Source organism: Falco naumanni, chromosome 3, assembly GCF_017639655.2.
Source record: "Falco naumanni isolate bFalNau1 chromosome 3, bFalNau1.pat, whole genome shotgun sequence".
In the NCBI taxonomy this organism is placed as follows: Eukaryota; Metazoa; Chordata; class Aves; order Falconiformes; family Falconidae; genus Falco; species Falco naumanni.
In genome coordinates this window covers 36,178,694-36,191,433 of record NC_054056.1, presented here as the reverse complement: position 1 = coordinate 36,191,433, position 12,740 = coordinate 36,178,694, and the positions used below count along the sequence as shown (strand labels likewise).

At 45.9% G+C, this 12,740-nt stretch overlaps 1 protein-coding gene across 5 annotated transcripts in view; it reads right to left on the bottom strand.

The window, feature by feature from the left end:
• ADGRB1 (adhesion G protein-coupled receptor B1) overlaps nt 1-12,740 on the bottom strand; it is a 294,498-nt gene that overhangs the window by 44,094 nt on the left and 237,664 nt on the right. For all 5 annotated transcript variants that reach the window (XM_040588096.1, XM_040588098.1, XM_040588097.1 and 2 more), the window contains exon 22: nt 9,360-9,429. In XM_040588096.1, the coding sequence (XP_040444030.1) occupies nt 9,360-9,429 (70 nt within the window). The remainder of the gene's footprint in view (nt 1-9,359; nt 9,430-12,740) is intronic.

The following is a 12,740-nucleotide window of genomic DNA, read 5'->3' as shown; positions in this document are numbered from 1 at the left end:
AGGGCAATACTTCTCCTGGATCCTTCCTTTGAGCTTGCTGCCATAGGGAAATTTGACAACACAGCAGCAAGGTGGGAATTCATAGCACTCCTTAAGTGAATGCTCTTAAGGAATGAGCTGAACATGAGGGGTATGGTGCATCTTCTGGAAACCAGCTTGTTCCTTCTTCCTCACACCATGAAACCTGAGAGGACTTCCCCTTTCTCCATTGACCATGAGTGGAATTTAGGTTCCTAAACTGCATGGTGCCTACACAAACTGAAGGGGCTCATCTAAATGCTGACATAGGCCCTATTGGTTCTACCACAGACCCAGTCACCCTTTATGATATTTCTAGTCAGCAGAGATTCAACTAAAAGACTCCGGGATGAGGCATCTACTTTCAATCAGACGAATCACATCCTGAACTCCCTTGACTGCCTTGACCAGATCTTCACCATCCAATTAAGCAGCGCACCTAACCCAGATGGAGACATCACTGGAGAGATTATAGAATCATAAAATCCTAAAATGGTTTGGGTTGGAAGAGACCTTAAAGATCATTTACTTCCAACCCCCCTGTCATGAGCAGGGAGATCTTCCACTAAACCAAGTCATTCAAAGCCTTATCCAACCTGGCCTTGAACACTTCCAGGGAGGGAGCATCCACAGCTTCTCTGGGCAACCTATTCCAGTGCCTCAGCACCTTCACAGTAAAGAATTTCTTCCTTATATCTAATCTAAATCTACCCTCTTTAAAGTGTAAAGGCATTACCCCTTGTCTTTTCACTATGTGCCCTTGTGAAAAGCCCCTCTCCAGCTTTCTTGTAGTTCTCCTTTAGTTACTGGAAGGTCTCCCTGGAGCCTTCTCTTCTCCAGGCTGAACAACCACAATTCTCTCAGCCTGTCTCCATAGCAGGGGTGCTACAGCCCTCTGACCATCTCCGTGGCCCTCCTCTGGACTTGCTCCAGCAGGTCCACATTCTTCTTATGTTGGGGGCCCCAGGGCACAACACAGTACTCCAGGGGGAAGTCTCTGTAGAGCAGAGTAGAGGGGCAGAATCACCTCCCTTGACTGGCTGGTCACACTTCTTTTGACACAGCCTAGGATACAGTCAGATTTCTGGGCTACAAATGTACATTGCCAGGTCATGTTGAGCTTCTTCTCAACCCATGACCCCAAGCCCTTCCCCTCAGGACTTCTCTTAATCCTCAATCCACTCAGCCTGTATTTGTGCTTGGGATTGTCCCAACCCATGTGCAGGATCTTGCACTTGGCCTTGTTGAACTTCATGATGTTCACACGTGCCCACCTCTCAAGCCTGTCAAGGTCCCTCTGGATGGCATCCCTTCCCTCCAGCATGTCAACCTACCACTTGGCTTGGTGTTGTCAGGAAATTTGCTGTGGGTGCATTCAATCCCACTATCCACGTCAACAACAAAGATGTGAAACAGAGTTGGTTCCAATGCTGACCCCTGGGGAACATCCTTCATCACTGGTATCCACTTGAACATTGAGCCATTGACTGCAATTCTTTGAGTGTAACCATGCAGCCAATTCCTTATCTACCAAGTGGTCCCTCCATCAAATCCATGTTTACAGTTTAGAGACAAGAATGTCATGCAGGACAGTGTCAAATGCTTGACACAAATGAGGACCTCAGCCTTCTCCATATCCTGAGTAACCAGGTCGGTCTCCTGTTTCCTTTCAGAGACAGCTCACACTTTCCCTAGTCTTCGTTTAATCACCAATGTACCTATAGAAGTTTTTCTTGTTGCCCTTCCCATCCCCGGACAAGTTTAATTCTCTCAGGGCTTTAGCTTTCCTGACCTGATCCCTGGCTGCTCAGACAATTTCTCTGTATTCCTCCCAAGCTACCTCTGGAAGCTTTCTTTTGTGTTTGAGTTTGTCCAGGAGCTCCTTGTTCATCCATGCAGATCTCCTGGTGGTTTTGCCTGACTTCCTCTTTGCTGGGACGGATTGTTCCCGAGCTTGCAGGAGGCGATCCTTGAATATTAACCAGCTTTCTTGTGCCCCTCTCCCCTCCAGGGCTTTATCCCATGGTGCTCTACCAAGCAGATCCCTGAAGAGGCCAAAGTCCAGGGTAATGAGCCTGGTGTACAACCTTCTTGCTGCCCTAAGAATCTTGAACTCCATCATTTCATGGTTGCTGCAGCAAAGGCTGCCCTTGAGCTTCATGTTCCCCACCAGCCCCTCCTTGCTGGTAAGAACAAGGTCCAGCATAGCACCTCTTCTTGTTGGTTCCTCCATCACTTGGAGAAGGGAATTATCATCAATACATTCCAGGAACCACCTGGACTGCCTATGCCCTGCTGTGTTGTCCCTCCGACAGACACCAGGGTGGGTGAAGTCCACTGTGAGGACCAGGGCTTGTGAACCTGAGATAGTTTCTATCTATCTATGGAGGTCCTCTCTGCTTAGTCTTCCTGGTCAGCCAGCCTGTAGCAGACTCCCACTATAATGTCATCTGGCCCTGCGCTCCCTGTTATAAACTCTTAATAAACCCATAAACTCTCGGCTGGCTCCTCATCCATCCCTAGGTAGAGCTCCATGCACTCCATCTGGTCATTTACATGGAGGGTGACAGCAACTCTTCATCTGCCCTGGCTGTCCTTCCTAAAGAGCCTGTATCCTTCTATCCTAACACTCCACTCACAGGAGCAATCCCACCACATCTCCATGATACCATTAAGATCATAGCCCTCCAGGTGTGCACACATCTGTAACTCCTCTTGCTCATTGCCCATGTTACGTGTGCTTGCATAGAGGCATTTAAGCTGGGCCCTGATCAAGCTGAACTACTGACTGGAATTCCTTTGTGCTGCTTTTCAGGTGTTCTATAGTTGACCTGGAATCCCTGACAAGGCTCTGGGCATCTACTGGTGGCACTGGTACCAAACTGGTAGGAGTGGGATGGATTGAGATTCCCCTTCCCTGGCAACTTTAGTTTAAAGCCCTCATTGCTACCTGAAATGCAGGATGAATTCCATCTCTCACGTAAATAGTATGAATACAGTCTAGGTGTCCTCATGAAGCTCCTACTGCACCGGACAGTGACATGCTGCGCACAGACATATCCATACTAACAAACTTGCTTAAAAAAAAAAAACAAAACAAAAAAAAACAACAAAAAAAAAAAAAAAAACCAGGCGAAGAGAGGCAGGGGAAATCTCACTCTGCTCCCATCCTCAGAGCTGAGCATCACAGGCTGTCTGGATAGCCAACAGGATTTTCAGGTTTGACCATAAAGTCAGGAAGAAAACAAATTTTCACTGGGAGAGTGACTGAGCACTGGCAGAGGGGTTGTGGAGTCTCCATCCTTGGAGCCACTCAGAAGCACTCTGGGCATGGTCCTGAGCAGCCAACTCTAGGTGACCCTGCCTGAGCAGCGGGGGCATTGGAGCAGACAGCCTACAGAGATCCCTTCCCACCTCAACCAGCCTGGGGCTCTGTGACAGTCATCAACAGTTACAGCAGCACTGGAGCTGAAATTTCCATTTTGTGGGCAATCCAGCTGTTCAAAGCATGGACACATAAACTAGGTACTGCGAGGCAAGAGAGGATGCAAATTTACACTGTGCCAGCAACCCCATGGAAAGTCTGCATGCTTTGACATTGCAGTACCCTGGAGAAAATGTGCAATGAAGTAATCCTGTTTCAGCAGTAAACTACCGTGCGTTTACCACAGGAGAAGAGCAGGTAACCACAATGGAGCAAGGACTTTCTTAGAGCTCTGAACCCAGCTAACCCTGCAGTAATTCAGTTACGTGTCTGTACTCTCAGCAATACAGTTTCATTCTGCATCAGAAGCAAACCCATGTTGACTCTCAGAGTCTCCCGGGAAACAAAGCCCTCCTGGAAACATTTCAGTTTTGTTGATCAGCCTCATATGTTTTTTTATCAATTCTGACTTGCAAAAAAATGCTATTTTTTCACCCCAAAACACAGAACATTTGGGAAAAGAAAAAAAAAAGTATTTCAAATTGAAAATTGAAAGCAGGACATTCTGTTTTTCTGAGACTTGCATCTTGTTTATTTCTAAATTAAACCTGTGATGTGTTAATTTAATCAATTCTAATTCCTTCCTGATAGCAAGTTGCTCTCACAAACTGACTGAGCTGCTGTAATAATAAAACGAATAATCAGCTGAGGAGGGAATAAGAATGAAGCTTTGTAGGGTTGCAATAACTGGAGGTCTCCCTAAATGCAAGGAGAGGGCAGGGGGAAGCAGGAGGGCTCCCAGATCTCAGTCCTTGCTCAGACCTTTTTACTCCAATGCTCCATCCTAATTTTGAGACCCTTTTTCCCAGGGTGTCTTCCAACCAACAGCTCAGCTGAAGAAAGAAGCTGACAGTTCCACACTCCAGTTAGTGATGAGGACTTGGTGTAACGAGGGCTCTCGTTCATGCCAGGTCCCTGGCAGCCCCTCCTCCCCTCTGAGCATCAGGCTTTCTGAAGGTGAGTTCACACATCACCAAGCACTGGTCCTTATCCCTTCTGACTGTCTGACCTCCCTGCCACAGCGCATAATGGAAGCATTCCCAAGGCTGTCAGAGGTGGTGGCTGACAGCAAGGGAAGGGAAAAGGTGAAGTGATACCCAAGAAGAGGAACTAACAGCAAACTCCAGCAATATATTAGTCTAGCGGAGATGCTTTTAGCCTTGTGCCTACAAGGCGCATAAATAGTTGCACTTCACTAAGAGGTTCCCCAGTACTTGGCAAGGAATCTCCTCACAGATCTCTCAAATAAAATTACCACTGGAAGGGAGTAAGTGAACGGTTTAACAATGCTCAGCAGCTCCAGACTGCTATTTCTAAGCGGTGCTTCCCTGACTGACAGCAGCTCTTGTGTTCAACGTGAAAGACCTCTTTGCAAAATATCTGATCCTTTTGTGAATCTGCCACAGCAAAAATGTGAGATGGATGGCTTTTGTCTTGGTCCTGTGAAGAGCTGACTTCCAGACACCTTCTTGACTACACTGTACAGCTCTGCCAGCAACAGGTATCACCTAGATCGTGTGCAAAATTAAGTGGCTCCAATGCAACAGCCAAAATATTTGTATAAGACTGCAGCTGGGAACTGGGGCTGTCCCATCAGTACTAATTTAGAGATTAATATAGAAGCTGCTGAGACACCTGTGGGTGACAGAAGCCCTGACACAATGACACACAAGGACCCCTGGCAATTTGCAGTGTCCTGGCACTGCTCTCAGAAAACTTTTTGTGGGCTGTCTGGTGAGGAAGGATATGAGTTCCCAGCTACCAGTAGCACAACCTCAATTACTCAGTTCAAGCTTTAGGAGGCAGTTTGTCAAGCTTTAGAGGTCCAGGGTCAGTCCCTGGAGTACCAGCTAAAAGGAGAGTTATTATTCAGGCATTCAGCCTAATACCAGGAGGTGAGCAGTGGCAGGCCCTTTAGACCTCCATTATCTCCAAGCAGTACAGCAAGTACCCTACCCCAACAGCTCTCCAAACAACCACACAATCTCCTTTCAGATGCTGTTCAGATAAGAAAAAGGATAAATCCCCTTGTGTTCTCCTCCCCTCCTTGTAGATGGAGAGTTCACAGCACTCCAGAAGTGTCTTTAGCCAGAAAGGCCTCTGAGTAAATGGCTGCTGGGGAATCGTCACTCAGAAAACAACAGAGGCACAGTCCAAATCCTGCAGTACGTATTAAATTCTTAATTTGAACCTCTCTCTCCCTTCTCATCTTTCCACCCAGTGGCCCAGTCTGGCCATCTAAAGGGTAAATATTACCTACAACCTTCCCACACTGGGCACTGTCTCTGATCTCTCGTGTTACAGCTTGGAGATGCAGCCAACCCTTCGACTGCTACCACAGCCTGACGGGACAGGCCTCCACACTGCCACTCACTTCTGTTCTCATCGTTACAGAATAGCTTCATCCCATGAACAAAAAAAAAAAAAAAGACAGGACAAAGCTGGGTGAAATCCTGCTTAGGACCCAGGTAGACCACCTTGTCAGAGGTCCCTTTCTTAATGTGCTCCACTGCAGTTGCCACCTTGGTGTACCCCGCAGATGAATAGTTTCAGTCATCGTGACACAGAGACACGTTATGCATTTCACACGCTGTCCCTTCCACAAGCTTCACCGTAGCAGTCTGTAACACCAAGATTAGTGCTACCATGACTTCAACAGCTGCAGCTGTCCCCAAAATGCTCTCACAACAATGTCCCATAGATGAATGTCAGAGGTTTTTTACCATTGTGAGTGGGATGAGAAGACGACTGATATTTAGTTCAAATCCTGTGCTCAGCTAAATAACAGCCCTGCTTTGTCTTAATGCCCATGTCCAGAAGAAAACCAATGGGTGATAATGCACTGCTCCTAGGAATCAGAAATTGCAGGATTGGAAGAAGCTTTCAAAGACACTGTGAAGTCCCTTGTGGTATATCATGCCAGCTCTTTTCCCCTGCTTCACAGGGAGGGACGTGCTGGGGCTAGTGTCTTTCCTTCCTTCTGCAGGATGGAAACATTGTGCCTTGAAAGTCTGCCACTGCCTATTTGAAATGCCCTGTGCATGCCCTGTGCATGCTAGGGACAAAGCTGAAATAGCTCCTGATCTCTAGCTCCAAGCTTTGCAGCCACCTCACGCATTTCTGCAACGGACAGAAACCAACAAACATCCTGGGACCAGCTTGGATCCATGTCTGTATTCTTTTTATATGCCTTTAGCATCAGACAGTGTTAAATCTAGGTCTGAACAACTTCAAGTTTTTGAGTTCAAGCTCTGAGATTACTCCTATGTAATATTGACTTTACTCTAGAGGAGAGGTAAAACCAAGGGCATTCCCAGACATAAATGTAAGACAGCTTTTATGCCTTTGGAGCAAGGAAACAGGGATAACTGTGAAAGCACTGCAGCCTGTCAGGGCACCCTGCCTAGCTTGGTCCACATGAATATTTGTTTCATGTTTTAAAATGCACCAATGCACAAATGTAACTCTTGTTACAGTGATGCTCAGCACCGTTTTAAGCTCAGCATCATGGCTCATGAACCCACCACATCATCCACCTGGCACAGCAGTGAGCACCCACTTGCTCTCCCTGCATGGAGGCAGGACAGGGACTGCTTAACCAGCACCCACGGGGACATCCATGCTGCTTGGGGCAGAGACGCTGGCTTGAGGGGGTGACTGCAAGTTAGCTCTGTTTAGCTCTGGCTCTTGGTAAAGCCAACAGCAGGAATTACAACAAGATGGCAGCGTTAGGAATGTCTGATGGGCTCTCTGTGGTTGAGAAGAATTGTTGTTCTTCGCACAACTCCGCTGGGACTCACCAGCTTTACCACATACTGGGCTGCAGCATGGAAGGGAGGTGAAAGGAGGACAAACTGGACTTGATGGGGTGTGAAGGCCCCCTGCTATTTTGGTGACAAGCACCTTGACAGCAGAGCTGGGAAACAGTGTCACTTGGGCTGCAGATCCTGCTGGGAGCACAGGATCCCCTGCCATTCCTCAACCTCCCCCTTCCCCTGCTGGGCAGGGAGGTAGGCAGCATCCAGCCCTTGGATGCAAGGAGCAACAGCGTCTTTAGGGCTGAAAGGAGTCAGAGGATTAGCAGCAAAAGGAGAAGAGCTGGTGTGGTTAAGCATCCCCTGGGAACGATGGAAAGTCAGCGCAGCCTGTTGGCCACCTTGCTGGCGTGCCAAATCTGGGAGCAAAGCAGGAGTCCAGCAGGTTTTGTCATGCGTTGACACCCTTTTGGCTGCAGTCTAGAAGGGTATTGCTCTGGGCGGGGAGATGTTGGCACGCAGTGGTCCAGGGCAGTGAAACAGGGTGTGCTTTCCTGCACGTTCTTCCCTTCCCTGCCCAGGCTCTTTTGTGTGGTCAATGTGGACCACAAAACGCGCGGCGACCCTAAGCATTAATGGAGAAGGAGCTACAGAGCTTTTTGCACCAATTGCCACCAGTCTCTAAACAGGAAAGGAAGCCAAAATATTTAGGACCTCCTTCCCATTCCCCTGATGCTTGTTCATTAAGAACTGGTCTTGCAGACTTGCACAGAGTAAAGTGCCAGAAACAGCAGACCCACAGAAAAGCTAAAGGGTAGTAGGGATCTCAGCAGCGCTTCTGAACGCCAGGCTATGCGTTGTCCTCTTCTGAGTCATGCAACACGCTGGATCGCTCTCCACCAGGACACGCCGAAGCCAAGCCACTTGAGCTGGGGCAGGCAAGTCAGGACAGGTATGGCCAATGCATCCTGATGCCAGCACAGGCTTCAGGGATTGTAGCTAGGGATTTGCATTTGACCAACCCACGTTCCTGAGCCCTCTGTATTGTACAGTATTTTGCAGTAATTTAGACTACATAGCAAACAGAGAATGCTGCTATGCTGTTTCAATAGTCTCCTGCAATCAAAATGCAAACCCTGGACCATTTGGTCGTGGGTGTGCACAATATGGTGGGAATTGAGAAGCAGCAGACATTCCACATGATATTTTCTCAGTGGACCTATTGAACCCTCATCCGTCACTGGCCACATCTCCAACTTCTGTCTTAAACATTTTTCATGTGGGATGCAATCTACTAGCTAGGAAGGCTTTAGATAATGATGGGTTGCAGTAGGGAAGGGCCTGATTTATTGCTGCATAAAATATTATCCTTTGGCTGCCACTATACATAAAATTTCTAAGCTATCTTTCTCACAACACAGTGAAAAAACACCACTTTCTTTTTCTTCCTCTTTTTCAAGTTGCACTAATGCTTCAGCTCTGAGTAATTCCAGCCTTGCCATCATGTGGTTTTTACCTCTGAACCATCTTATTCTATTATTTCTACTGCTGCCTTCTTCCCACATTACATGCTTCCTAAAGGCAAATCCTGTGGAATTTGGAAAACAGGCAAAATGATATCAATTTCCAAACCCTGGATTGAAAAACTCATGCTCATTCTGGTGTCTCAGACTGAGCCGAGCTATTTTTAAAACCTGGGACCAGTCAAGTAAACGATTAAATAGATAAACACAAAAGCTACTTTTATTTTTTAAACATCCTAAACTTTAAATAGTCTACATTTTCTCCTAAAAAATAAAATTAAAAAATCTCTAAGTAGAAGGTACATACATCAAAGTTATGTCATATACACAACAGTTAAATCTTACTAGTCTCTATAAACTTGCTTTTAAAGTAATATACAACCCACCTTGGCCAGCTGATGGCTGGAGGAGGCAGGGAGGCAGGATGGCTCCTTCCTCTCCCATCATCCCTGTTTCCCTCTGCCATGGGCAGCACAGCAGAATTTAACCCCTGCCCTGGCTCCTACAGGTTGTGACTGGATTTTGGCAAAAAGGATGGAGGGTAAGACAGGAAGAAAAAGGAAGAGCTCCTTTACTCACTAGTTCACAGTGCCGTACCCCTTGGCTTTAGTAAATCCCACGGAAATGGCAACGACCAAGGCGGGGAGCCCTGTGGAAATGAAACAAGGAAAATTGGTCATTTAAGCATATGTGCAGCTCATCTCCCACTCAACCGCATAATATACCCTATTCTGTCCAGTGTTATTCTAGCACCATCTGTCCCAGCCTGGGTCTTTGGCAGAGACTGAACTCAGGACCTTCAAAGCCAAAAGCATGAACCCATGTTACCTCTGCTAATGAAGTAAAGGCCATCAGCTGTAATCAGCTCATATCCTGCCGTGGTCTCAGCAGTTGTGTGGTGATTGACAGTACATGCAGATGCATAAAATGTATTTATTTTGTTCTTGTGTATGCAGGCTGGCCAGAAATATATAAGGGTGTCTCCTGAAGATGGAATATTCAGCCACAACCCAACTCCAATAAACTAGCAAGGGGGAGATTAAGGTCTATATTTGCTCTTAACAGAATGTATGACGAACAACCCAGGTTCAAATCTCATCCCAAATGAGACAGAAAAGGAAACAGAAACATGTTTTCCCTATCACAAACAGGTCCCGGTCCCAAACAGGTCCCCCAAAAGTGGAGGGCCGTGATCTATAACAGAGCATGTCCCTCTGAACAACAATGGAAAAGAGCATCAGAACATTAGATCTTTCTGCTAACCAGGATACTTCCTCTCTTGCCAGACCTGCTCCCTTTTTGTTTCCGAAAGGGGAGTAAACGAGCTGCCCTCAAGACGACACACTTCATTATGAGCACTGCAAAGGATGCGCAACTTAGTCTGTGGCTGGGACGCCTCAATGTACCAAGTATAATTTATCTTCAGAGTATCATGAGCTAATGGGGCCAAGATGGGATGTCATTTCAGGTGCATAAGGGGGTGAAGCTATGGATTTGATCTTGCTGCTGGAAGCTCCCACAAAATTAGAGAGGAGTATAAAGAAAACCTGCTGGTTATTGTGCAACCTGCTGGTTATTGGATGAAAACACATTAAAAGCTCTGAAATTCTGGGGTCCTTGAATGTCTAGGCACAATGAGAACTAGCAAAAGACACTACTTCTTGCTAATAGTCTTCTGATCTTTCTTATTCCTGCCACGACAAAGTGCCCAAAGACCTACAGAGGAGATTGGGTACTTTTGTGGTTCACTAGCCCCAGCCCAGTTCTCCCCTTTCCCTGAAGAAATGCCTGGATATCAGCTAGTAACATCTGGTTCTTCATCTATGGAGGTCTCCATGTGGACTTTCACAGCCCTCCTCCTCATGACATGATGAATTAAGCTGTCTCAGTGCTAAAGATGGGCAAATCCCTTTAAGAATTAGCAGGATCAGTAGCCAGTTAGGGTTAGTACTTCTTGACAAGACCCCAATTCTTGCACTGTAGAGGTCATGGCAGGTGACTGCAGAAGACACTGTAGATCAAAGGGATGTGCAGACACAGCATCTAAACAATAACCCTGCTGGCAAGGTGGTCACTCAGCAATACAAATCATTGCAAGACTGATTAATAGTGATGCTCTGCAGCCAGCTTGGAGGTATAAGGCCAGGTTGGCTGGAGTATACAGCATTTGAGAGTTATCATAAAGGGAAGTGTTTCTCCTCTCGTATGAGATTTCCAAGCACAGCTCACGTTTGATCAGTCTAAAACCAACAGGCAGTGTGTTTAAAAGATTTCTTTTCCTTTTTTTTTTTTTTTTTTTCCTCCCCCCCCCCCCCCCCCCCCCACCTTTTCTTAGTTGAATATTGCTTCTCTTTCTAAGCCTCCTTCACACCTCATCTGGATATATCCTGGGTGCTGTACTCACTAAGATGCCATCAATATGGCATCCCATGACAAGCACACCAAGAAACCACATGTGAAAGGACTTTTTCAGTATAGCTTGATGCAAAAGGCTCTGTGAAAGAGGAAAGTTGGCTAAGACTCCTCCAAAAATAGCAACTTGTACTTCGCAAAGTGCCTCTCTTAGATGTGATAATTATGCAGAAATACAGGCTGTGAACTCGTCAGCTTATAGGGACTGGTTTGTACTGAGCCTGGGTAGGAGCCTCAGCTTGTGCTGAAAATGTACCTCTGCAAGGAGCATTTACTGAAGGTGGTAGCTATGCCATGGTAGCTAAGCTAAAGAGCATTGTAAGGAGGGGTGCTGTACTCCTCTGCCTTGAGAGAGCTGTTAATGATCTAATCACAGTTAGATGTGATGAGACTGAATAAGAAAATCAAAACTCTTAATCTGTTTTTGATTATTTGAAAGAAAGTTATTCCTACCTGGTCTGTTCCATTTACTGTGTGTGGATTCTCCTCCTAGGCAGTCAGTCATGCTACGTAATCAGTGGCAAGGTTTTGGGGGCTTTCTGCAGAAAGTGAATTTTACATATACAATTCCAAATAAATACATTAGAAACCTGTTTCAGAGAGTTTTGTACTGCCAGGCCAGAGGAGAATCAGGTCATGTGTTCATCATGTCCCCCTAGAAAAGGTCATTTGCCAATAACTGCCAAGAGCCATAACTGTTATGAACAACTACAGACCCACTTAGAGCTTGAACTGTGGCAGCATTAAAAATCTAGTAGTGGAAACTATGACATGGTCATAAAAAGACTAACAAAATTACTTATTCTTTACTCAGGCTAAATATGATGACTGAATTGTTTCTACGGAACAGTTTGTCTGTCTGTTCTAAATAATAATAGTAAAAAATTTCCAATTGCTCTTTTCTGGAAAGGCAGAGTTACATACTGAAGAGAAGAAAAAAATAACACCCTAGGAATAAATCTCATTGCTGATGAAAACCACCATAGCTTCAATGAGCTACAGCTGACAGCAGCTGAGAACTTGGCAAAGATGTCTAGAACAAGGGCTTAGAGAAATGCTAATATGCAAAGGGGGAAAAGGGGGAGAATCAGCCCATGACAAAGTGAATTGTGCTAATTATTTCAGATTATGCTCTTTAAAACGTATTTTCGGACTCTTTCCTCTTAGAAGTGCCATTAATCCCAGCTCTACAGCTGAAGTCTAACAGGATGCTAAATACCAGAAATTCCCTTGCTGCCTTAATAGGCGAAAACGTTCTTCATTTCTTGTCCTAACCTACTCCAAATGGTTAGTATGCATTATTTATCAGCCAGTGCATCCTAGCTCAGAGATGACTATGTTTTACTAGCAGTGCAAATTATGCTTCTACACATGTAGGGTGTTTTCTTAAATCTGTGCAGACTACAAATGTGAATGTCGCTCATCCAAAATTCCCTTGGCTAACACACCCATCTGTCCCAGCTTTTACAAATCAGAAAAATCCCTTTTTATTGCCTAGAAAAGCTATTAGTTGGTTGCATTCGATATCCCTGATGTCCCTTGAATCGC